This window comes from Castor canadensis, chromosome 5 (assembly GCF_047511655.1).
Source record: "Castor canadensis chromosome 5, mCasCan1.hap1v2, whole genome shotgun sequence".
NCBI classification, from domain to species: domain Eukaryota; kingdom Metazoa; phylum Chordata; class Mammalia; order Rodentia; family Castoridae; genus Castor; species Castor canadensis.
This window is the reverse complement of record NC_133390.1, coordinates 169493254-169519071: the sequence shown is the minus strand read 5'-3', so window position 1 is coordinate 169519071 and position 25818 is coordinate 169493254. Positions and strand designations below refer to the sequence as shown.

Genomic DNA, 25818 nt, shown 5'->3' with positions numbered 1-25818 from the left:
GCTTGGACAGGGTCCAGGGGTGACACTAAACACAACACCCTCTCCCCCGGACCCCGTTCTGAGCTAAGTGGTTCTGCCCATCCACCACAGCCCCTTCAGCGCCTGGGCAGCGAGGTGGCCAGGGGAGGAGACTCATTCCCAGTCCCTGGGAATGTGCTACATGCAGGTCAGGCCCCAGCTAGCCAAAAGGGGACAGTGGGCTGGGTAGGATTTAGCGGCAGGAGGCCAAGGATCAGCCAGCGAGATCCAGAAGGAGCCCCAGGCTGCAGCTGCCTCCCGCTGCACATAGCAATGGCCTCTGAGAGTGTGGCCGGCCACATTACTCCCATCTGAGGCCATTATGAGTTCCAGACCTGGGGGGCAGGTGCCAGCGAACAGGATCAGCCCCTCCAACTGGACTGTCGTACCCTCCCTCCCCATGGCCCTTGCCCTCTTGACACCCAGTTACCACACAAGGGGCCAAGCCGACTGGGGCTTGTCCTCAGAGGGTGGACACTCGACTGCCTGGGCCTGCATGACCTAAGGTGCCAGGAGGAGCTCTTGGTTTGGAATGGAGCAGTACATTACCAGAATGACAGAAGATTTCCTGGGCTTTGAGCTGCTCAGTCCTTCAGTGGGAGTGTCTCTACCTGAGCACCCACAGTCGAGGGAGGGGCCCACACAGGCTCCAGGAGTCAGGAAGCGTTGGTAATAAGATGGCAGAGACAGCCATCTCAGCTGCTGGGGTTTGAGTCCCAGGTCGCCTTTAGCACATTAGTTCCCCTCCCTGGGCCTCTGTCCCTCTTTCCTCACCAGGAAGATGGAAAACAGCTATGCGATGACAGGGGTGAGCGCTGCCAACTGCACCCAGCATGCAGCCTTTGCCCAGTAAAGGACACCATGTATTTGTTCATTTGTCATTAATAACCACAGCTGACCACACAGCAGAAGACCCAGAGGCTCCATCACTCAGTGAGACCCCAGGCGGGTCCCTCACTTCTGATGCTCCCTTTCCTCTTCCATAAATGAGACACTAAACCTGGGAGCCAGCAGGGTAGCGCCTGCCTGGAATCCCAGCACTCGGGATGCTGAGGCAGAAGAATGGAGAGTGGAAGGCCAGCCTGGGCTACATAGTGAGACGGTCTCAAAAACCAAACAACAACTAAAAGCCCACAATTGTAGAAGAGTAACCGTTGGGCACCGTCCTCCAAGTGTAGGCCACAGGCGCGTACCTGTAACATGAGCGGTCTGGGGGGTCTGGGGGGTCAGGGGGTCAGGGGATCTGGGCCTGGCGTCCTGCCACCTGACAGCCCTGTGTTTGCCGCCAGCACGCCAAGCTACAACTACGCACCCAACCCCGACAAGCACTGGATCCTGCGTTACACGGGGCCCATGAAGCCCATCCACATGGAGTTCACCAACGTGCTGCAGCGGAAGCGCCTGCAGACGCTCATGTCCGTGGACGACTCCATGGAGACGGTAGGCCCCCCGTCCCAGCACACCCGCTTCCTGGAAGCCACCTGCCACACCTGGGCTGGAAGCCTCTGCCCTGCAGCTGTTCCTGAAGTCCTTCCCTGGACAGGACTGGAAAGAGAAGGCAGAGGGCCCAGGACTGTCTACACCTAGAAAGTGGCTTGGAGCCTGTGCCCGTGTGAAAGTCACGATCTGCATCGTGCTGCCCGGACAGGAGCCACTGTGGCTAGTTACTACAGGTTTTTTTTTTTTTTTTTTGCCATTTATAATTTTAACAGCTTTATTGAGCTATACTTCATACAGCACACGGTCCACTTGCTTTAAATGTACAAATCAATGGTTTTAATATATTCAGAGTTGTGTGACCGTCACCACAGTCAGTTTTAGACTGACTAGTCCTTAGCCATCACCCCCAAATCGTCCTCGCACACCATGCCCCTCCCCCAGCAGCCACCACGCTCTTTCTGACCGGATGGATTTGGTATTCCACATGCCTCGCAGAAGCAGAGTCACTTGGCGTGGCTTTGCGTCTGGATTTTTCCACCGAGCACAGTGTTTTCCTCCCGTGGTGTGACAGGTGTTAGAACTCATTTCTTTGTGTGACTGAATCATAGTCCAGTACGAGGGTATGCATCACACGTCTTATTTATTCATGGCTGTTGCTTAAATTAATTAAAATTCAGTGAGATTTAAATTCAGTCCCTCAGTCAAAGCTGCCCCAGTTCACAAGCTCAGTAGCCCTGCGAGCACACGGCCACCGAGTGGGTCAGTACAGACTCACATCACGGTCATCACAGACCGTTCTGCAGGACAGCGCTGTTCTAGGTCACAGACTCCTGCCACGGGCCACATCAGCTTCTGCCATTCATTCATTTGATGGCATTTATTGAGGGTCCACGTGGCTACAGCAAGCAGGACACAAAGTGACACAAGTGCTGCCTGATAAGTGTCCCTCACCAGGCAGGGAGATGGCAATTCACAGATCAGTGAAAGGTGGGAGATGAGACACCTTTGAGGGCAGAGGGGAGGGGCTTCGGCCATTCACAGGACAATCCCAAGAGCCTTGCAGAGAGGTGTCCTGAAACAGGAACAGCCAGGGGGCCTGGGACCTCCAGCACCTTGTCACATGGGTCAGCGGCGAGCAGGACACATGGTTTCTGTCTTGCCTCACCTCCTGTCCTGTGTTCCAGATTTATGACATGCTGGTGGAGACAGGCGAGCTGGATAACACCTATATCGTCTACACCGCCGACCATGGCTACCACATCGGCCAGTTTGGCCTGGTGAAAGGGAAGTCCATGCCGTATGAATTCGACATCAGGGTCCCGTTCTATGTGCGGGGCCCCAACGTGGAGGCCGGTTCTCTGTAAGTGCCTTGCACGCCCAGGCTCCTGAGGAGGCCTCCAGGCTCAGCTCAGCATGAGAGCTGCAGCTGGAACCTAAGCCTCCTGGCAGGCACACAACTTTGACAGGTGAACCTCAGCATCAATGGAAATGACCATTATGTCACCCAGGGCGGGTTCTCGCACATCTCATAGTCCTGTGAGGAGGACAGAGCAGCCAGGAGCTGGCAGCCCCTGAAAAACAGGTGGTTTATGGTGGGGTTGTGACAGAAAACTCTGGGGTTGGTGTGCAGAATGGAAAGGGGGCTTCAATTTCTGCCCCAGGCTGGGCAGCCATTGGCCTGGTGGCTATCAGGAAGGAGCCCCAGAACTTAGCTGGGCAGCTAGTTACCAGTGGGGCCATGCTCTCAGCCAGCCCTTCTCCATGGCTTAATCCTTGACAACACAATGGTGAGTAAAAGTGCTGTCTGAGGTAAGGAAGGTTGAAGAAAGGCCAGGATTGTGTCAGCAGTGTCCTCGAAGCATCCAAGGACCCCCAGAGACACCAGCAGGAATGGGTGTCTTGAGAGGCAGGTCCATCGAGGCAGAGATTCCCATTCGTTCTGACATCCACAGTGTCCAGACATAAGACCACACTTGGCTTGTGCCCAGTTCAGTTCAGGATCCTGAGAGGGCATTGGCAGAGCCATGCAGAGTTCCAGACTGATGTGCTCCATCATCTTGGACATGGGAGAGCATTCAAGGCAGCAAGCTGTGAGAGTTAGGTCCAAGTCCAGAGAGCAGTGACCTCATCCAGCCCCTCTGTCACTGAACCTCAGCATCCCATCGTAATGGCTGTGATAATGACCGTCTTACATAATGCTTTCTCTTCAGGCTCTGGTCGTAGCCTCTCTTGGCCATACGGTTTGTTTAAGTTTCACAACAACCCCGAGGGGTCGGGGCTCTTGGCCCCATTTTACACCTGAGGACACAGAGACACAGGTTAGGTTGCCCGCATTCACGCATCAAGTAAGGGGAGGTTCTGGGATACAAAGCCAGGTGGTGTTTGTTTCCATCCCCCACACTGAATGCCTCTCAGAAACCTTGACCTGCCCCTGTGAACAGGAAGAACTTGACCCACTAGGTACAAGCTCTGACATTGTGGTTCAGGATCCAGTTCATAGGACCCAAAAGTACACCCTACCTGGACACAGGAATGCTAACATCAGGCTTGGTGCTGAAGACAAGCTGTTTACCTGTCACACAGGACTCCTGTGGTTCCAAGCAGCAATGACCTTCAGATAAGGCAATGCAGTGACTTAAGTAACGAAAAGGTAACTGAGGATAACTCTGGCTGGCTTCAGGCACAACTGGATCCAGCAGTCATATGGCATCAGGAAGCTTGTTTTCCATCTCTCGGCCCTGCTTCCTCTAAACTGGCTTCATCCTCAGTCCAGCTTTTCTCTCCTCATGGTGGCTCCAGGCTTTCAGTCATCCAACATAGGAAACCAAACAGTGGTTCGAACAGAGGCCCTGAGGATGGTTCTCACCAGCCTGCCTGGGGTCATGTGTCCATCCCTGAGCCAGACACTGGAGCCTGGGCTGACAGAAAACCATGGGTGACCAGGCCAGGCAGTAGGGCCTGAACAGAACAGGATTGGGAGCTGTTGGCACAGAGCAGGCGTGTGGCTGGGAAAAGCCACTGCTCTCGTCCCACTCAGCCTGGGCAGCAGGACCAGGGTCTGGGCTCAGCTCACACCACTGCTGGCTACCATCCTCGCCCCCTCCCTCCCTCCCTCCACAATCTTCTCCAGTCCCTCGCCCACTTGCTGATGCTGTCACACCCCACACTGGTCTTCTAGCCCCTCCCAACACAGCTTCAGCCCCCCACCCCATTCTCTGGATGCCTGGCCACCTGTCTGAGGCTCACCTGGTGCTGGGCTAGGGAGGCAGAGAGTCAAAGAGGACCAAAATTCAAGGGCCCGGGCCTGCCTTTCCCCCTCAGGGAATGGGACAGGGACGGAACACATCCATCATCCGCTCAGCAGGTTCTCACCCCTAAAGCCACTTACACCACATTGGGAACAGAAGTGGGAGGTGGGCAATAAAAGATATTCTCAGTAGAGTCTTTAGGAAGGCCTTGTGCCCAGTGTCTGTGCTGCAGAACAAATGCCACAAGCACAGCAGGTGGAACAGCACACGCACTGCCTCACTGAAAGGGAAAGTCTGGGCAGCAAGACAAGCCCTCTGTGCAGGCCAGGGTCTCATCTGAGGACTAAAACCCCATAGCCTGCCCCTAGGCTGTACTGCATCTGTGGTGACCTTGCTGCTTCACAGCCCACATGGGGAGAAAGAGACAAGGGCGGGTATGCCAGCAAGACCAAGATGAACAACCTGCCACACAGCCCCCAGAGTGACAGCCATCTGGCTGGTTAGAGCGAGTCAAGCCACACATGAGTGGATCGCATAGTGACCATTCCTAAGAGGTGATACAGGAGGGTGGTCCCTGCCACGTGGGCCTGTCACAGGCCTCCTTAGTAATAGCTGAGCAAAGAAGCCCAGGATGAGGTCAGTGTTATGTGGGTCTCTGGAAGAAGAATATTCTGAAGGGAGGAACACGGGCTCAGACTCAGGGGCCCGTCTGTTCCAGCCTGTGAGAACCACGTGGGGCTGGTGTTGGCCCCAGAGGCCCAGGGTCTGTGATGGCTCTTGAGGCAGGCAGCCTCTGTCTGGTGGGCTGCACTCTGCAGCATGCCCGAATAGAGAACAAGGGGGTGAGCATAGGGAGGGGATGCCTGAATTGGGGCCACAGCAGGAACTGTTGAGGGTCCTGGGGCACAATCGCCCCCTCCATGTCCAGCTGCCCCTCTCCCTAGTGAGGACCAGGCACTACCATTCGGATAACCATGTGCTGCTCTCCCTGTCCCCAGGAACCCACACATCGTCCTCAACATCGACCTGGCCCCCACCATCCTGGATATCGCTGGTCTGGACATCCCTGCAGACATGGACGGAAAATCCATCCTCAAGCTGCTAGACACGGAGCGGCCTGTGAATCGGTGAGGGGGGAGCAGGCAGCTGGGGTTGCTGCTGGACTCCCGACCTATGTGAACCCAGAGCCCAACCACGTGGGTCAGAGGTCCCCCAGAACCAGATCTGGGGTTCTAGGCTCCCACACACATGCTGACCACTGACCTAATGCGGGAAAGAAAGATGGCTTCTCCCGAGGGGTCCATCTTCCTCTCTGGAAATGAGGACCCTTTCAGAGCTACCATTATGCAAACAGCATAGCCACAGGGTAACACTAATGAGTGTGCAGGCTGGGCCTGGCCTTGTTCTAAGTGCTTTGCAGGGGACTCTGTCTTTCTGGTCCTCACAGTAAGCCAGCGAGGCAGGCATCACAGCCCCATTTCACCATCTGAGAATCTGAATCTCAGAAAAGTTGGGTAAATGTCAACAAGTCAGGATGCAACTCCAGGAATGCAGTCTTCATCACCATACTCTGTGACTTTAATGGTGGATGGTGTGATGGGAACATGCTCACAGGTGTCCTGGGAGGCAGAAGGGAACAGCAACAGTGAGCAATTGTCCTGGGAGACAGAAGGGAACAGCAACAATGAACAAAAAAAATAGGTGAGCAGGCAGGGGGGCAGTCAAAGAGGGATAGGAAAAAGGACAGGAGCGACCCCTGGTGGCCAGTGCTGAAACTATGCACCAGTCACAGGAATCATTTTGACCTTGGGCTTGCACTGAGCCCTTCCTCAGCAGCGTCAGGAGTTTCCAGCCCTGAGGGGCATTGTCGGCCTGCATCTGGCTGCCCTGTAGGGGACCACATGCACTTAGCCTCCTCCCTCCAGCTACGAGGTTGAGGGAGCTGAAAGGGTATGAAGTGGACATACATGGGGAGGGGGAGGCTGGGGGTTCAGGGTGCAGGGTAGCTGTGTCCTCTCAGCCTCAGTGTGCCTATCTACGAAATGGAAGAGACAGGGTCCCGTTACAGAAAATGCACACTACTCACAAAGGGAAAAGTCCTCAGTTGCAGTGTGAACAACCTGAATGCAGCCCTCCCCTGCTGCTGGAGCCAGACGAGAACACACCAGGCTCCTGGAAGGTGTCCAGATGGACACACGCACAACAGTCCATGTGTGACTTAAAGCACTTTCCACCAAGACTGGGCCTTCACACTCACGTCTTGGGAAGAAATGGCTCTGCCCAGAGGAGGCTGTCGGGCTTCCAGCACCCCCAAGAGCCATTCCATGCACCAGCCTGGGGCAGACCAACTGGCCTCGACTGGCTCTGGGCACCATCCCTGCCTGGGTGGAGGGGACAGGGACAGAGGTCCAGAAGGCGGGAAGATGGAGCCTACTCATTTTCCAGGTTTCACCTGAAAAAGAAGCTGCGTGTCTGGCGAGATTCCTTCCTTGTGGAAAGGGGGTGAGTGTGGTCTGGGGGCTGGGGGGCTCTGCCCGGCAGCTCCTGCCGCCCTCGAGATTGAGCTGTTAAAGTCCGGGCAGGTGAGGGCAAGAGCGAGGATGCTGCTGTCCCCATACCTCCTGATGGTGACCTGGAGACTGTGGCCAAAGCCCCAGACACAGTTGCTATGTGGGTGACACAAAATTCATGCCCGGAGGCCAGGCCCGTGTCACCTTTTGACAGCATGTGTCCAGCCTAAACAATGTCTCCATTGTCCACTTATTGTCAACTCACACTTGGGAGGGCTGCTTGCAGATTCCTGTTGCTTAAGTCTCCAGGTGCCCTGGGCAGCTGGATCCACATCTGGTTCAGTGAGGCTGAAGCAGAGTCAAGGCAGGGCCTTCTGGGCTCCTCCGAGCTCAGCCAGCCCCACATCTCCCACAGCAAACTGCTCCACAAGAGGGACAGTGACAAGGTGGATGCCCAAGAAGAGAACTTCCTTCCCAAGTATCAGCGCGTGAAGGACCTGTGTCAGCGAGCTGAGTACCAGACAGCCTGCGAGCAGCTGGGCCAGGTGAGGTTCCCCAGATGCAGTGCTGTGATGCCCACCTCAGCAGGCCCTGGCCCTGACTTCAGAGCAGTTCCTGTGGTGTGACCCTGGCTCCTCGCCAGCCCTCTTGCTGAATAACGCAGCAGATAGCCACAGGAGTTACAGCTTTATCTTCAGTGCGTGTACTTGTACAGTGCCTTCTTTGTGGCTGGTTTTCCATTTATAGAGTTAATAGAAAATGACCTAGCTGGGCATAGTGGTTGACACCTGTAATCCCAGCATTCAGGAGGCTGAGGCAGGAGGATCACAGGTTCAAGGCCAGCCTGGGCTATATAGCCAGACCCTGTCTCATAAGTGAATATTAATGGTGATGGTGGTGACAGTGGTAGTAAAGAGGAGCAGCCCAGTGGGTGAGAGGCTCGGGAAGGGGGAGGAGGAGGGAGAGAAGGAGGATGTCTGAGCAAAGTGGGGCAGGCAAGAGGGGACAGCCCACTAGCCCACATCCAGGAAGAGTGAGCGCAGCAGGAGGCTGTGACACGAGTATGGTTGACAGAATCCAACCACCAGGTGACACTGGGTTGGTGGTAAAGGAGGCAAGGTAAGCAGGGGACATGGAACCAGACGTTACCATCTCCTTGCTTCTCCCAGCTGTGTGACCTGGGACAAGTCCCTCTACCTCTCTGTGCCTCCTCTTAATGTGGGGATAGTGACAGTGCCCAGGGCTCATGTGTGGCAAATGCTCTATAACACAAGAGAGCAGGTGTGGTTTGCTCACTTGGTAGAGCAGGCCCTAAATGCTAATCTGTTCGCAGGGCTGATGACCCAGTGGGGAGTCCCAAGGCTGGGACCGGGAAAGAGAACAGGGATCAGTACCAGAGAGATTTAGAAAGTGATGGTATTTACCTTGAATCAGATATGTGCACGTATACTACAATGTATTTACCTAGCCTTTGGGGAGGGTGGGGAGAGGAAATGCTTACCAATGTACGAGAAGGCCTCCTCAAACAGGTGGCATTGGAGCAGAGACCTGAAGGATGGAAAGGCTCTAGCCACATGATGAAATGGAGAAAAGCATCTAGACAACTATTCTAGTCAGAACAGCAAGTGCAAAGGCCCTGTGGCAACACCACATTTGGGGACTGAGAGCGTGGTGGGGCTGAGGATGGCAAGGGCAGGTAAGCAGCAGGAAATGAGGTCTGGCAGAGGCCAGAATGTGCAGGGAACAAAAGCTCAGGTCATCGCAAAGACAGTGGGAAGTCTTGGAAGGTTTCAAGTAGCAGAGTGACATGGTCCGTCTGGCCCAGTAAAAAGATTCCCTGGCTGCCATATGGGCATGGCACACAGGAGCAGCTGAGCCTGAGAGTGGGGCTGCCGGAGGCATCTTGCTGGTGTGATGGTACCTTCAGCCGAGGCACATGCTGGGCCAGTGGAGAGGAACTGGCCCTTGGAGGTGGCAGAGGGAGGACCTGCCAATGTCTGGATGCTGGCAGGAATAGGGAGGTGGGGGGAGTGGGTGTGGAGGGCAGGGCAGGGCTGGGCCTGAGGCCTGCTGTGTTCTGCAGAAGTGGCAGTGCGTGGAGGACGCCTCGGGGAGGCTGAAACTGCACAAGTGCAAGGGCCCTGTGCGGCTAGGTGGTGGTGGCGCCCTCTCCAACCTCGTGCCCAAGTACTCTGGCCAGAGCAGTGAGGCCTGCACCTGTGACAGCGGGGACTACAAGCTGAGCCTGGCCGGCCGTCGGAAAAAGTTCTTCAAGAAGAGTAAGTGTCACAGCCTGGGCAGAACTGAGCAGGGGGGAGAGGAACCTGGGGAAACCCTTTCCAATGTTCCAGCGATTCCAGGTTCTTGTCTCCAGGGTCAGGTGTCATTTTAGGAGCTGAGGACGCTGCCAAACCCCTCAGAAGCCACCATTCAAGTGGGGGTGGCAGTGATAAGACAGAGCACTAGAGGACAGAGGAAGTGCAGGTGGGGCTGGAGTCTGAGCTCACAGGGCACCTCCTCCAAGGCAGGGTCCTCTGGGCTGGAGGCTCTGAGCAGAGGAGTCGTGGGGTTTGTGTTCTTAAAGGTCCCCCCCGCCATGTGAGGGGCCATGAGAAGCAGGCAGACTGTTAGGAACCTGGCAGAGTCACCTGGCGACAAGTGAGGGTGGCATGGATGATGCTGTAGTGTCAGAAAAGGAAGGATCTGGAGGTACTTGAGGGGTCAGTCTGATAGTTGATGCTTATTATTCAGATTCTGTGGGTGCAAATCCACCTGCTCCTAAAACCCATCTGTAGCCCCATAATCAACCCTCAAGGCAGTTTCAAGGTCACTCACAGACATTTGAAGTTACCCAGCACACATTCCCAGCTGAAGTTGAAAAAGCCTGTGGAGCCAGGTGTGGTGGCTCATGCCTATAATCCCAGCTACTTGGGAGGCAGAAATAGGAGGATGAGCGGCCAGCCCAAGGCACAAGCACAAGACTCTATCTGAAAAACAAAAAGCAAAAGAAATGAGGCCTTGGCTCAAATGTAGGGTGCAAAAAGAAAGGAAAAAAAAGGCTATGGCTACTCTAGTCTTCCCTGTTTTAACACTATAAAGAAGTGTCCTGTCACAATCTGTTTAGTGCCACATGCTACACAGTTTTATGCTTTTTGGCCCTGAGGGCAGCTCTGATGTGCTGGCTAGGGCTACAGGCGACCTTCAGGCAGGGTATTGTGCTGTTGGCCAACAGAGCAGTGTAAATGGACCCACTACGAGTGTGCAATGAAGTGTCATTTCTGTGATGCACACACACACAGTAGGCTCTCTGTGTGCGATGGAAACGCTGTGACCCGAGGCCCGCGGCCTAGCTCGAATGCCCACCAACCATGGCTTGGTGTTCACAGAGTCCTGGGCATAAGGAGGATGACTGTGGGGGCTCAGCCACCACAGCGGGTGATGCTGACCCCCTTCCATGACTCAGCTCCTCCTCGTGACCTAGGGGGAGTGACCCGTTGCCATGGGAATGAGCCTGTCTTTTGTTTTTTTGGTGGCACTGAGGTTTGAACTCAGAGCCTCATGCTTGCTAGGCAGGTGCTCTACCGCTTAAGCCACAGCCCTAGACCAGAAATGAAACTTTTTAAAGTGTTTGGCGGGCTCCTGGGCAGCAACTCGGCTGGCTAGATGTGTCCCCTCCTGAGCTGTGCAGTGTCCTGTGTGTCCTTTCTTCTGGCCTCCTTACAAAGATTTGGTTCTGCTTATTAATTGCAGTGAAATATACATAACATATATATATATTTATAAATATATACATACATATTTTTCTTGCCTTTGGAAGTATCAGCTCACTAGTGTTAAATACGTTGTTTCCAGAATGTTCTGTTTCGCACAGTAAGCACTGTCTACCTCCATGACTCTGGCTGCTCTAGGGGCCTCATGTAAGTGGAACCCTAGGGTGTTTGTCATTTGGGTTCTGGCTTTTCTCACTTAGCACAGTGTCCTGTGAGGCATCACACTGCAGCTTGTCAGAATCCCCTTCCTTTTTAAGGCTGAATGGTAGAACCTTGCAGCCTAGAGGTGTGGCCGTCCAGATGCAGCCCAGTGGTCCCCTCTGAGGCTCCCTGGCCCCTACAGCTAGGCAGCAACACTGCCCCGTGGTTGTACCTGGTCACATTTCTTCACCAGCTGATGAAGCTAATTTTATCAGCTGAACACAGTGATTCCAGATGAAATTGCATTACTACCATCTCCTTGCTTTGATATGTGGCACAGTAGATAATCCTCAAATAAGAACTTGTGACAAAATGAAGCTTCCTCTGCCCCCTGCCCCATTAGTGCTTCTAGGAAAGAAAGCTGCAGATGAGCTACTCGGCCGGGGTGGTGAGGCCTAGCCCACGGCAGGGTACCAGCAAAGCTTGTCTCAGTGTACCTCCCAACGGCCCTGGGAGCACCAGGGGTGGGATTGCTCCTTACAGTGGGAAGGACTGGTCACAAGACTGATAGAGGGGACTCCAGTGCCACCTCCTGTCCAGTATTCTTCTCCCCGCAAGAGCCTACGACCAAACACTCTATCCCAGGCTCAACTGGAGGCAGCAACTCCCCAAGGGCACAGTTAGCAATGTCTGAAGACATTTGGGCAATTGAGAGTGACAGATAAAACTAGCATTTAGTGATGAGAGGCCAGGGACATTGTGATATACAGGACAGCCCCACACACCAGCCCACAGGTTGGGAAGCCCCCGCCTGGAGCAGCTCTCACCCTAGCCCGCCTTAGCCACTGGGGCCTTAGCCACTGGGGCCTTAGCCACTGGGGCCTTAGCCACTGGGGAAGCCAGGCAGAGCCAGCCAGCCCCAAACAGAGGAAACACCCAGGAATGATGCGAGGAGAGGCTTCTGGGATGGGCCCAGGTAAACTGGTGTTTGCTTATGCTCCCAACTAACCTACCAGCCCTACCATGTGCCAGATGCTGCAGTTACAGAGCTGAATGAGAGACCCCCATGAATAAGACAAAAGGGTTGCTTCCCCTGACGAAAGAGCATGAAGAAAATGCAGCTGTGGAGTGATCAGGTGGAGAGGGATGGCAGGTCCAAAATGGTGACCAGTTGACATTTAGATGAGAACAGAGAAAAGCTGGGTATGATAGTTCACACCTATAATCTCAGCACTTGAGAGGTGGAGGCAGAAGGATCTCAGGTTTATAGCCAGCCTGAGCTACACAGCAGTGTCTCTAGGTAGGTAGGCAGGTAGGTAGTTGACCAAACTCTAAGTAGGGGAAGAGGAAGTACAAACATCCTGTGGTCAGAAAGAGCTTGATGGGTCCAGCCACAGAGAGGCAGCCAGTGTGGTCTGTGGGAGCCAGGTCACGCAGGCTTCACTAGCCTGAGAGGCGGAAGGCCTAGGCTGTTACTATGGACAAGGATGTCACAACTTCAGTCCCCAATCCTACAGCAGCTAGTTGATGCCAGCTAACAAGGTACTAAAATATCTACCAGTTTCATTTCATGTCATCCTCCAAAGAGCCTGGTAGATGAGCACCATCTTGAGAACGTGGCTGCCTACAGTTAGGTGAATGGCACGTGGTCACCCGTGTCAGGGGTTGTACCTAAGCAGTCTGATCGCAGAGCCTAAGTGGCTGCCCATTCAGTTTTAAGTGACCTTCCACCCCATCTGTGTGGCTAGAAGGTGCCTGGGGGACCCTGGAAACAAAGGCAGGGACAGGCAAGCAGAGGGTGAGGCTTCAGTCCAGGACAAGGGACATGGGGCTTTCCAGGAGCCAGAAGTGATTAAGTTGGGCTGTGTCCTTATAGAGACATACACGAATGTGAGTAGCTGTGTTCCAATGAAACCATATTTACAAACAGTGGAGGGCCAGGCTGGGCCCTTTGGCCATGGTTGTGGGACTCCTGCTCTGATAGCTGGGAAGTGGATGGGTAGACAGATGCAAAGTAGCCAGGTGAGACCAAAGGCACACACCAAAGCTTGTCCCATGACCCAACCTGCACAGTACAGGACAAGTTCCTTGATACTTTTTACATCAGGGAGACTAAGCTCCAGGAGGGAGAAAAACAGCCAAGAAAAGAGCTGTCCCAGGCCAGAAGAGGGCAGCCAGTCCTGGCCCCTTATGATTCTGATACCAGGAATCTGAGAACTGAGGTAAAAAACACCAGCCCTGGGGCTGGGATGTAGCTCACTGGCCAGACAGAAGTCAGATGGGCAGTTTTAAAACAGAAAGAAGCAGCAGGCACTATAGTCTACTGGAGAGCCCACCACCCTCTGTGAAGACCCCTGCCCTCACTTCCCTTCAGAACTGTGGACCCAATCAGGGCTTCCATTTTTCTTTTCAGAACTGGAACACCTCAAGCCCTCCCTGACCACCACTCTCCTTCCCACTTTTAATGTTGGCAACTTGATCAAACTTGTCTAATATATAAAAGCTCCAAGACATCCCGAGTCTGACCTGAGCCTGCTCACCCTCAGTCCTCAGCACACACTGCCCTGCGGCCGAGAGTATGCAGCTCACCAATGAGGAGTGACTCAAGCTGAGGCGCAGGCCTTGCCCCCTTCTATCCAGAGCAATGACCTACATAGCTTTTTTGCTCTTTTTCCTCAATCCAAATCCATGTTTTTATATCGATGTTCCTCCCCCCCACCCTACCCCCTTTTTTTAAAAATTGAGGTGAAGTTCACATAAAACTTACTGCTTATACAATTTTTTACAATTTGGAAGTATTTTAATCCATCCAGCCACTCCGCAGTGCCTTTTTCCAGCCGTGGCAACCACTGCTCCGTTTTCGTCCACCAGCAGGCCATCCTCTGGTCGTTCACACGCACAGAGTGATATGGTCCTAGACCTCCGGTGTCTGGCTTCTCTCTCACTAGTACAGTGCTGTGGGTGTTCGTCCAGGTTGGAGCATGAATCAGGACTCCCTCCTTTGTGTAGCCCAGTACTCCTTGGTGTGGATGCTCCATGACTTATCCATGACCTCTCCTGAAATTCTCTCAAGTCAGTTGTTTCTTGGCTTCCAGGGCTTCAGTCTCCCCAATTCAACCACCTTGAAGTCCTCTCTGAGGCCCAGGACCTGCTTCTGGGTAGAGATTTCATGAGCCCACATGTCTCAGGCAACACTAAGTCTCACACCTGGGAACCCAGCCCCATCTTAAGGACCTGCTACCAAGTGTGGGGCCCACACTTCTCAGTCTCCCTTAACCCAGCTGTACCCCGACACCCACAGAGTACAAGGCCAGCTATGCCCGGAATCGCTCCATACGCTCTGTGGCTATCGAGGTGGATGGCGAGGTGTACCATGTAGGCCTGGATGATGCAACCCAGCCCCGCAACTTTACCAAGCGACACTGGCCAGGGGCCCCGGTGGACCCGGATGACAAGGACAGTGGGGGCTTCAGTGGCACTGGAGGCCTCCCAGACTACTCAGCACCCAACCCCATTAAAGTGACCCACCGGTGAGAATCCAGTGGAGGTGAGCGGGGAGGGGCAGGTTGGGTCCCTCTCACTCCTCAGAGCCATATGTGATCCCTTCTCTTGGACAGGTGCTACATCCTTGAGAATGACACAGTCCAGTGTGATCTGGACCTGTACAAATCCCTGCAGGCTTGGAAAGACCACAAGCTGCACATTGACCATGAGGTGCGCGAAGTGGTGGGGAGCATGTGCCCAGGCATGGCAGACTCCACAGGGAGGGGGTAGGCCAGAGAGGCAAAGGGAGGACCCCACTGAATCTACAACCCCAGGACAGGAACATCAATGCCAGCAGGCTATCTGCAGGATGATAGCTTAGTCATGCCACTCTCTTCTGACCCAAAATACATCTATAGTACCGTACAGCAGCCCTTCAGCAAGCCTGGGGCGACATCTCAGCCCTTGGTGGGCTTGGCTGGTTCTCCACCAGGCCAGGCCTGACCAGGAAGACGCAGTTCTTTCTTCTGCTTGAGGGGTACTGGCCTCCTTTGGAGGTGGAAGCAAGGGGCTCTCCCCGCCCAGCCTCTTCTGTCCTCCTTCAGATTGAAACCCTGCAGAACAAAATCAAGAACCTGAGGGAAGTCCGAGGTCACCTCAAGAAAAAGCGGCCTGAAGAGTGTGATTGCCACAAAATTAGGTGAGGAGGTAGCAAGGGCCACCTGCCTTCCTGGGGACAAGGAATCCCCTCTTATTATTGACCCTTTTATTGGTTTTCAACCCCTATCTTTACTCCTTAGAGTTTAAAAAAAATCAGTAATGAGCACCCCTCAGGTGGCCAGGTGAGCCAGGTCTGTGAAACACTAACAAGAGGCAGGTCCTGGCCAAACAGAGAGAGGCCCTTGCTGACTGCCCTTGGAAATCACTGGGCTGAGTGGCCCTGTCCACTAGTTTCCCACACAGATGGGAATGGGCTCTATCTGCACTGTTGAGCATGATAACCACCCAGCACGTGTGGCTCCTGAGCTCTTGAAAGGTACTAAAACTTTCATTTTACTTTATTTAAATTGAAGTAGCCACATGTGGCCAACAGCTACCGGGTTGGGCACCACAGCTGTCTCAGAAAGGCTTACAAAACTCAAGTTTCCCAGTGCTGTCCCTGATCAAGAGAGAGGTGGGTGACACAGTGGGAGCCAACCACCAGAAGTCAAGGCTACTACCATTGAAGCCAGGCTCAGCTAAATCAGACCTATCCCAAAAAGTCTGGCCTGAGGTCATCAGGGAAGTGTAATCCCATCCCTACCACCCCACAGAGAGGGTCAATGAAGGCAGTAGTGACATGGTTGCCCAAGGTGGCCCTGCAAGCTCCTGACACCTGGGGGTCTGTTGCAGTTACCATGCCCAGCACAAAGGCCGCCTCAAGCACAAAGGCTCAAGCCTGCACCCTTTCAGGTAAGGGTCACAGGAGCCAGATCCCCACACTGGGGAGGGATACCAGAGGGGGCTGCACTCCTGTAAACTAAAGTAAGCTATGAAGGGAAAGAAGTCCTGGTTTTTCCTGGCAAGTGAGACCTGAGGCTACCTGGGAAAGAACTCCCAACCTACACGGAGCAGGCCTCTGACACCCCTTGTGGCTAGACAGGGTATTGTAGCCCCAGCCGGCAGGCAGGACACAGCGAGGAGGGGACAGGGTGTGAACCGGAGTCCCTGCACTCTTCCCACTTCTGTGTCCTGTGGGGAGCTGAAGGTAGCTGTGGGAGGAGAGGAACCCCAGGTTCTGGTCCCAGCACTGCTTTGGGGAACTTGGGGCCCTCAGTGACTCAGCCCAGTACCTAGGGTGGACAGCAAGAGCAGAGGCTGAGGGTCACTGAGCCCTCAGAGACCCACGGTGTGTGTGGCTCTGCGTGCTCCCAGGAAGGGTCTGCAGGAGAAGGATAAGGTGTGGCTGCTGCGGGAGCAGAAGCGCAAGAAGAAACTTCGTAAGCTGCTTAAACGGCTGCAGAACAATGACACATGCAGCATGCCAGGCCTCACGTGCTTCACCCACGACAACCAGCACTGGCAGACGGCACCTCTCTGGACACGTGAGCAAGCGGTGCAGGCATAGGACAGGGATGGGCAGGCTGGGGCCCAGAGGGCAGCGGGACTTCACATGGTGACCCGCCACCCCGAGCTTGTGGGAGCCTCACTGGCAGGCCTTGGAGGTTCTTGGAAACAGGTGCCTGGCACCACACTGTCATCTGGCATCTGAGGCCCTGGCTGGGGCGGGGGCAGTGCCTGACAGAGTGGTTCTTCCTGCAGGCACCCTCAGGGCGTGCTCTCTCTTCCCTTGGCAGTGGGGCCCTTCTGCGCATGCACCAGTGCAAACAATAACACGTACTGGTGCATGAGGACTATCAATGAGACCCATAATTTCCTCTTCTGCGAATTTGCAACTGGCTTTCTGGAGTACTTCGACCTCAACACAGACCCCTACCAAGTAAGACACCACCAGTGGACAAACAGGGGCATGGGGTTCACAGGTGTTGCTAAAAAGGCCCCTTGCCCCTGGGAGAAGCAATGACAGTTTTCCAAGTCCCACTGAGTCCCTAAGGCAGGAAGGGTAGGTTCTGAAACTACTCACTGTCCAGTCAGCCTATCTCTACCTCCACCATCCTGCATCTGTGATGGATGATACATGCCCCATGTGGACTGCAAGCAAGCTCCACAGGCACTTATGGGGCTGCAGGGTCATTCAGGCCATGCCCTGCACACTCCAGGCCCATAGGAACCCTGCAGATAATCCAATAGCGACAACACTCACCTAGCACCAACCTAAGCCACACAGTGCTCAATGCTTACATGTTTTAAATCACCTGGGCAAGGCTGGTGGACTGGCTCGAGTAGTAGAGTCGCTGCCTAGCAAGCACGAGGCCCTGAGCTCAAACCCAGCTCCATGAAAAGAAAAAGAAAAAAAAAATGACCTAGACACAGGATTGGAATAGCCTACTGCCACATGTGAGATACACTTGAGCAGCAGTAACTGGCACTTGCGAGCTCTTGTATAGTCACTGCAGTGCTTTTCTGTCTTGTGGACTTGGTATTACGCAACCCTCCACCTTCTTAGAAAAGGCTGAAGTAGTTTCTTGCATGAGATGCCAGCAGCTCAACTGATCTGGAGGACCCTACAGGCTGCCAGCCTTTCTCTTCAGATAGGTTCAGCTGTATTTTACCAAAGCGGTGGCAGAGGATGTAAGCTAGTGGGTCACCAGTAGCTCCCAGACTAGGCAGGGCCCCAGTCACTGACCCAGCCCCTTAACAAATGGCTGCTTTCCACGCTAGAAGCACTGAGGGGCTTTGATGTGAAGGCAGACTACTGAGAGTCCCTGGTTCAGAAGGGCTTCTTCCCAAACTTCAGTTTCCTGACCAGTGGCACCAAAATTCAACATTAACCACAGATGTGACTTATATTCGTGTGACTCCACTCTCATTGAGAGAGAGCCTGGTGGGTAGAGAAGCTAAAGCATTCCCTAACTTCTGAACTTTAGCTCTTGCAGAAATGGAGGTTGGGGGTGAGTGGACACCACCCCACACCACCTTCCACTCCCAACCTAAAATAAATCCCTGGTTTGTAGAAGATGGTACAGGGGTCCCATGGATACACCTTGTTGACAGCTTTCCTTTTTCCTGACCAGTTAATGAATGCAGTGAACACACTGGACAGAGACGTCCTCAATCAGCTCCATGTGCAGCTCATGGAGCTGAGAAGCTGCAAGGGTTACAAGCAGTGCAACCCCCGGACCCGAAACATGGACCTGGGTGAGTATGTCCCTGGACTGGACCTGCAGAGAGCAGAGTGAACCCACAGGGACAGACAAGATAAGCCTGGAATCATCAGGAGCTCAGGGGAGGGGATATAATTCAAGACAAACCACCATGGCTCTTGGCTTTCAATGAGCTGCGAGTACCCAGACTGTCCATACAGGAAACATGGACTTCCTTCTCATTTTCCTCCCTGTGAGAGTGGCAGGTGGGGTTAGAAAGCCATCTTGTCAAGTTTTGCAGGCCATGGGAGAAAGTTCGGGTTTCACTGTAGGTGTTTTAGGAAGCTGGTGAAGGGTTTTGACCTGGGCAGTGAAAGTCTGTATTTAATGAGAGAACTGTATTGGAAAAACAGTGACAACTGATACAATTATCCAGGGAAGATGGTGGTGGCTGTGAGTAGGGGTGGGAGCAGTGAAGACACAGGATGTGGATTTGAGATCCTGGTAATGAAACCCAAAGAATAGGGTGATAAGGGGTGGAGGTAACAGAAAGTGAGTCAGACAACTCCTGGGTTTTGTGGGTACAGGGCAAACTCAGCAATTCTTAAGTTTAGGATGCCAACTAGATGTCTTCAGATGGAAAAAGTAAAAAGAGGGCAGCTAGCTGCTTACTCGCCCAATCACAATATAGAGGGAATAAAAACCCTAAGGAGCTGAAGGGCCCTGGGGAGCTTCCACCTGGGAGAGTGACAGCTAGAGATCCTGTAAGGAAAAGTGGCTAAGCAGCCTGGAAGGAGGAATCCAGATGCTGCTGTGGTTATAAAGAGGGAAGAGCTCTCACACCGCCTGATCCAAGCACTGTGCCACGTGCATTAGTGCAGATTCTCCTGCGGCCCAAGGTGACTCAGTGTACCCTGCTGGTGACCCCCAAGCCCATGTACTTGATCTCAGTGCCATGACCTAGAGAACCCGTTCCAAGAGCCTGGGCACCTGTCTCTGTGGCACTGGCATCTGTGCCACAGGAAGGCATCAGCATCCTACAGCTGATCCGATGACACCAGATGGTGAGCAATCAACAAGGCTCCTAGCAGACTTCAGGCAAGTTCACCTTATCATTGCACCCACTCCATCTGACTAGGGGACACTATGAGCATCCTGACTTTGTGCAAAAAAAGCCCAAGGCTGCTTTCTGGGTTCTTTCTTAGAAGGCAATAAAGTTCATTACTGCCTGTGCCATGTTTGCCCTAAACTGTTCCTAATTTATTCATTTCTCTCTGGTTCAGGACTTAAAGATGGAGGAAGCTATGAGCAATACAGGTATTGGGTTTTGTTATTCAAGCTTGAGGAAAGTTCTGTATCTTGAGCCATCCTTTAGTCTCATGTCTATATTGAGAAATTGCCCTTTCTCAGTGTGTCTGGGTCCTAGGCCACACGCCAGTGACAGAAATCACCTAAGACACCTTCTCTGTGTCGTTCTTTGGGGGTGCCTTTCTTTCTTGACGATGGTTAACACTTGTTTTGTTTCCTTTTGACACTTGAAAACCTAGGCAGTTTCAGCGTCGGAAATGGCCAGAAATGAAGAGACCTTCTTCCAAGTCACTGTGAGTTGAGGAACCAGTTCACAGATCTGGTTCTGACTTGCTTGCTGTTGCCAGGGCTATTCCATTGCATGCCATGTCTCTTCATTATCCTCACTGTTCCCATGATGAGAGGGAAAGAGAAATGCTATGAAATTTATGTGAATTCATTTCATATTTCAAATTAATACCTTGTCCAATACAGTGAGCTATGACAGGTTGAGAAGCATTTAAATATTACAGTTGCCAGACATCTTGAAGGCTGTGGCTGCAAAAAAAGTGCTAACTGGTGCACAATGTCAGCAGTAGAGTGGCTGCAGTAAGTGGTTTTCAAACAGCCAATGGGCTAGTGGGGGCTGCATAGAAACCGTGGCACTCTGCAAAGTTCATCTCAAGTCTGAAGGGAGAGGCTAGTCTGTTCCCTACATGCGCATGGTGCAGCTTGCTAGAGCTTCTCACTCATCAGGGAAATCCGAAATGCAGGTATTTTTAATATTGGCAACTAACTTGGCATTATTGTACAGGCAAACCAGCCCCATTAGTGAGCTACTATTTCCTCCTTTTCAAACATAAAACCATGTGGCTTTAGTAGGATAACAGTAATGAACTAGCTAAGCAATCCTGCTGCTTCCAGATTCACACCTCACATTCTCCTTAGCCACTATCCAGATCTTTCAATACCACCTTTGCCGGCTACTAAGTGGATAAGTTTAATGATTACCAGTGAGACAGTGACTAGAAATACTCATTTCAGTGCTACATCCTTGAAGCAATGCTTCCTCAGCTAGAGAGCTAAGTAAGAATCCTAAGCAGCAGGATGATCAAAAGGCTGAGAAGTGTGTTCTGTTCTCCAGGGGACAGCTGTGGGAAGGCTGGGAAGGCTAAGCAGCAGCAGAGATGAACCTCAAAACACGGAGGCCTTGTCTTGGTGGTACAGGCCATGAAAACCCACGTGGGATTCCCAGCAAACCTGTGCTGTAGGCCAGAGACCTGAGAGAGACAGAACCTGCTTTCAGTCAATGTGGAAATTCTGGAGGTAACTGTCAGGAGCAGAGACTTCAGGAAGTCCACTTTTGCCCCTGCTTTGCTTTGGATTATACCTCACCAGCTGCACAAAATGCATTTTCCTATCAAGAAGGTCACCACTAGCCCTCACTGAGAGACTCACGGGAAGAACTGAGATTTTCATGGACATTTTCCCTAGAGGTAAAAGTCACTGGAATTTTTTTTAATCATAAGGGAATAACAACCCCCTTTTAACCCTCTTATTTTGACTCATAACAAAGAAGGAACTAAGAAGCAGGATGGGTAACTCACAGATACTGAAACAGCACACAGAATTTGATAGTGAGTCAATAGCACAAAAAAAAAAAAAAAAACGGTGACATTTACCTAGCCCGATAGCCCTGGTTGCCTCGGAAGAAATTGCCTTCACTGTACATATGTGACTATTTACATGTAACCAACACAGGAACTTTTAGGGGAATCTGACTAATAAGAAATCCAAAGTTTCAAGAGTGGTGGTGTCAATAAACGCTCTATGGCCAGTGTAAAGAAAAGCCCTTGCTATTGTGGACATTTCTGTTCCTGCCCAGCATTCATTCCTGTTCTCTGTCCCAGACTGACTTTTTTTAAGGTACTGAAAAAGAAACAAAAAGTTGATGTATGTCCCAAGTTTTAATGACACTGTATTTGTAAAGAAATTTTGTAGTATAAATATTGTCGTACAATGTTTAAAACCCTAGCCAATGACTACCAATTGGTATGAAGAAATCCTTAAATTTTGTAAAAGGCCATTCTTGTGAGTTTTGTCTTTGTTTCATTTTAAACAAAAAATTCATTCAGCACATTAACAGTCAACACCTTTTTGGAAGGAGATGCCTTCAATTTATAAGATTTTTAAAGGCGAACAAGTAGTTGAACGTTTATGTAAAATTAACCACACTTCAAGGCACATTACACCAGCTTTGGGATTTTATTTTTAGAGTATTACTCCACAGAAAAGCAGTTCACTTTAGTCAACCCTTCTTTGTGTGCCAGGTACTGTAACCCGGTACAGGTGGTGTGAGGATTCTAGAGTGGCAAAGTAGGAGGAAGCTCACCATCACCAGTCCAACCCACTTTTCACTTAACAGATGGCACAGCTATGCTCGTGTTTTATAAAAACATTTCCATGCTTATCAATGCCCCAAGCTCTCTAGAAAATAATTGTCAACTTCACAGAAACTGCACCGTTAGTTAAAATAGGCTTCCTTAACCTCCTCTTTCACCCTTAATCCAATAGTGGTAAGGAAGGAGAAAAAGCATGCTCTTAGGCTCCAATTTTAAATAGAAACCTTTATTTACAAGGACATCTGAAATGGCCAGTCAGCAAAGCAGTCATAGCTTACCACTCCCATCTCATGATGGTTCAAAATTCTTTGCAGTGAAGAATGACTTCAATTTTTAAGCGACACTTAATATAAACTTGATTGAAACCAAATTCATTCTCAATAGTGCCAGTCAATTCCTGAGAATTTAAATATTGCTCTCAGAATGACATTTCCATCTTCTTCAGAACTCCATGTATTGCCAAGGAAGAGCAGAAGGAGGAAGAAAAAGAACACACTCTGCTTGTTTGTAAATAGTTTGCCCTGGAGTTGGAGACAACTCCTGTTCATCCACGGCAGGGGTAAAATTTCATCTGTCACAGAGCATTTGCTCTTGTGAACTCCTTACTTGTGAACAAAATTCATGGCTTCTGGAAATAAAAGGGGACCTGGACCGGCATGTGAGAAACTGGCAGTCTCTTCTCTGTTTTTACTTTCCAGCTGCACTGACCTGAATCAAAGAACTTCTAGGACTTTAAACCAATAGGCCCCCGACTCACCTTAGATATTCAATCCCGATGATCTAAGAGCACTGTTTATTGATATTTATACCTTTGATCCAGATGCACAATTTAGAAAAATGGCATAATATGAACATTAACAATGCACCCTCTATTTTTTATAGGAAGAAACATGTTATCTCGTTAATATCATTTTGATCTTCATAAAATATATATTTTTATTTATATATCTTTGGATTCAGCAAAAAAGTACTGGAAATATCCCACATTCTAAAAGCAGATGAAAAGATTACTTATGTTGTTCACGCAACAGATACCTAGGTTTATAAAGGGGTGGGGGAGTGACAAGAGGTAGGCAGCAGGAATACAAATGGAATTACCCAAAAAGATGAAAGGGCAATAAAGGTAAAAACAGCAAGTTATCTCACAGACTCTATCTATTAAAAGAAAATCAAAATCTTGAGTTTGCACCAATAGAATCAACACTTAGGAGCTATAAAAACTCATAAATTTCATTTTCTTCATACAAAAAGGGGCTGCTGCCTTCTGGTGAGCCTGAAGTTAGGACTGAGGAAAGAATCACAAAGTTTTGTTTTGAGTCATTTTTAAAAGTCAGGAAAGGTAAGAAGAGCACCATTCTGTCCTCCTGGCACACACAATTTGAACAAGAAAGGTTCAGACATTCCCAACACGACCAGGCAGAAAGACAGACTAGCTCGGCTGTGCCTCACCTGTCTCCATGCAGAAGTAGTTGCCATCCGAAAAGCACAGACCGATACCAGCAAAGTTTGTGGATGTACAATATGGGAGCTGTTTTTAAGCTGAGGGCAGTGGATAAAGAGGGGCAAACTCATATGATCTACATTGTTGGGAAAATAAAATCCACTCTAGTGGTGGTTCTGCAAACACGGGCTTCACTTGTTCATAAGCATGTCAAAAAAACTTAATGTTCTTACATTCAGAGACATCTATCTAGAAGGACTGGCTAAACTGTAAAATTTTTTTAAAAAAAAAAAATCAACTGGCTCTCAGTACTAGAAAATGAAGACATTTGAAACTTAATAGATATTCCAAAAACCCAATTTCCTTTAACTGTAACACAGGTAAAGGGAATTAAGCTTGGTTCCCCCCACCTCCAAACTGACTAGAATAGGTGTCAGGGAGGTATCAGTAGCAATGGAGGGACAGAAAAGGGAGAGGTGCAAAGGCGTTCAGTTAGGACTGGTGGCTCTGGGTAATGAACCCTTTAAAAAATAACACAACACTATTCTAATTCACAGATAATGGAAACACCACATTAAGAGAATGGCAAGATAGCTGAGCAGACACAGAAACCACACACCAAAGACTCTACTCCTGCAATCTCAATGTGGGATTCGGGTCCTAGTAACCAAAATCACTAATAAAATGGATGAAAAGGGAACATAGTTTAAATTTTTAAAAAAAAAATATTATTTAATTTATGGACTGCTTAAAATCCAAACGTTCTTTTTTAAATCAAATTACTTTTTTTTTTTAATAATTCCTGTTTTTTTCATTTCCCCATATCTATTCTTACCCCCAAAATTAACAAAGTGCTTAGTACTCTGGGAGAGGAATTTTTTAAAATATTAAATGCCTACATCTAAACAAATGATCTCTTTTAAAAGCATTTAGATTAAGAGATTGAGAAGAACAAGGCATCCAGGCTGGGGGAAGAGGAAAAGGTGTGGAGCACTAACCCCCTCCTCCTAGGCCACGATTCGTGGATGTCTCTTCTGTTTGTAGCCTCAGAACATGGAGCTCACTGAATCAACAATGTTAAATATTTAGCTTCATGAACTCTGTAAAAATGAGCTGTTGTGACCTACAAAAAAGGTATATACATATTTTACATAATACAATATCTTAAAGGTCATATTTACAAAAAAAATCTATTCACAGAAACACTGCGAAATTCTGATTCAGAATGCAGTACCTGGCCTTGGGTTTTCAGAAGTTAATTTTTTAAAAGCATTATTGCTCTACCATATAGGCAAAGGGTGACACCAGTACTTTTTTTTTTTTTTAAATCATGGTTCTTGTCCAACAAGTGTAGACAAAAACCAGGAATGTGGTTCACCATTCCTCAAGACCTCAAGAATATTGCATTTATCCATTGCTTTTTAAATAAAGTGCACTTTGGCTGCACATTAGCTTATGAAAATTTTGCCACTGCTGCAATTAAAATACTGTCGTCTCATTTTCTCTTCTGCAAAGCCATCTGACATCAATGACAAATTCTGGACTATTACAAGACATTAGAGCCAAATGAAAATCCTCATTGGGAGAACCAAGGACTACAAAAACTAGGGAGATGGCAATTCAACCCCATCCATGAAGGACAAAATGAGGCAATGGCAATTCCACTGTATGAAAGATAACATAGAACTAGCTGGTAGTGACAAAAACACTTGGAGGCTGGGACTATGTGCTATGTCCACTCCTGCAACTAGAAAAACCCTAGCCCGCCTACATTTATTTGAAAGACTCAGGCTCACAAGGCAGAAGGACATGACACAAGAGGATTTTGTGATCAGGAACACTCATCTCCAGAATTGCATCCCTAGGAAGCAGAATGCTGAAAATATTTGTTTGAACACCATGATACAGAGAAGAGGGGAAACAGGTAGATATTGCGCTTCAGCTTAAGATCCAGTGCTGCTCAAATGACATCACTTGGAATACCACAGTGGAGATCAAAGCTGGTCCTTGCTTCCAAGCTGGATGCCTGAACAATGATTCTTTACCTCCCAATGATCCTGGTGCAGTATCATTTGTGATTTCCTTAGAGGTCCCAGTGTGGAGATATCAGCAGTATTTCTGTTAGCAACAAGAAAATATGAGTAAAGCCAGGCACAGTAGCTCACATCTGAAAGCCATTCAGGAGATGGAGAAGGGGAGGATCATAAATTTGAGACAAGCCTGGGCAAAGAGTTCACCAGATCCCATCTCAACCAATAAAAACTGGGCAAGGTAGCAAGCACATGTCATCCTAATTGCCTAACTAGGATGACTGCAGTCCAGTCAGTCTGGGCAA

At 50.4% G+C, this 25818-nt stretch overlaps 2 protein-coding genes across 4 annotated transcripts in view; one reads left to right on the top strand and one right to left on the bottom strand.

Moving 5' to 3' along the window:
* Sulf2 (sulfatase 2) overlaps positions 1-21726 on the top strand; it is a 96187-nt gene extending 74461 nt beyond the window's left edge. For all 3 annotated transcript variants that reach the window (XM_074074949.1, XM_074074950.1, XM_074074948.1), the window contains exons 6-21: positions 1308-1458; positions 2643-2818; positions 5705-5833; positions 7152-7208; positions 7632-7761; positions 9300-9495; positions 14429-14657; positions 14745-14841; positions 15216-15310; positions 16003-16062; positions 16525-16694; positions 16947-17089; positions 18285-18408; positions 19637-19670; positions 19901-19954; positions 20785-21726. In XM_074074949.1, the coding sequence (XP_073931050.1) occupies positions 1308-1458; positions 2643-2818; positions 5705-5833; positions 7152-7208; positions 7632-7761; positions 9300-9495; positions 14429-14657; positions 14745-14841; positions 15216-15310; positions 16003-16062; positions 16525-16694; positions 16947-17089; positions 18285-18408; positions 19637-19670; positions 19901-19954; positions 20785-20815 (1876 nt within the window). In that variant the 3' untranslated portion in view covers positions 20816-21726. The remainder of the gene's footprint in view (positions 1-1307; positions 1459-2642; positions 2819-5704; positions 5834-7151; positions 7209-7631; positions 7762-9299; positions 9496-14428; positions 14658-14744; positions 14842-15215; positions 15311-16002; positions 16063-16524; positions 16695-16946; positions 17090-18284; positions 18409-19636; positions 19671-19900; positions 19955-20784) is intronic.
* A 521-nt stretch (positions 21727-22247) lies between these two features.
* Positions 22248-25818, bottom strand: part of Ncoa3 (nuclear receptor coactivator 3) — a 119516-nt gene continuing 115945 nt past the window's right edge. The window contains 1 exon segment of the mRNA XM_020180454.2: positions 22248-25601. Within this exon segment, the coding sequence (XP_020036043.2) occupies positions 25590-25601 (12 nt within the window). The 3' untranslated portion in view covers positions 22248-25589.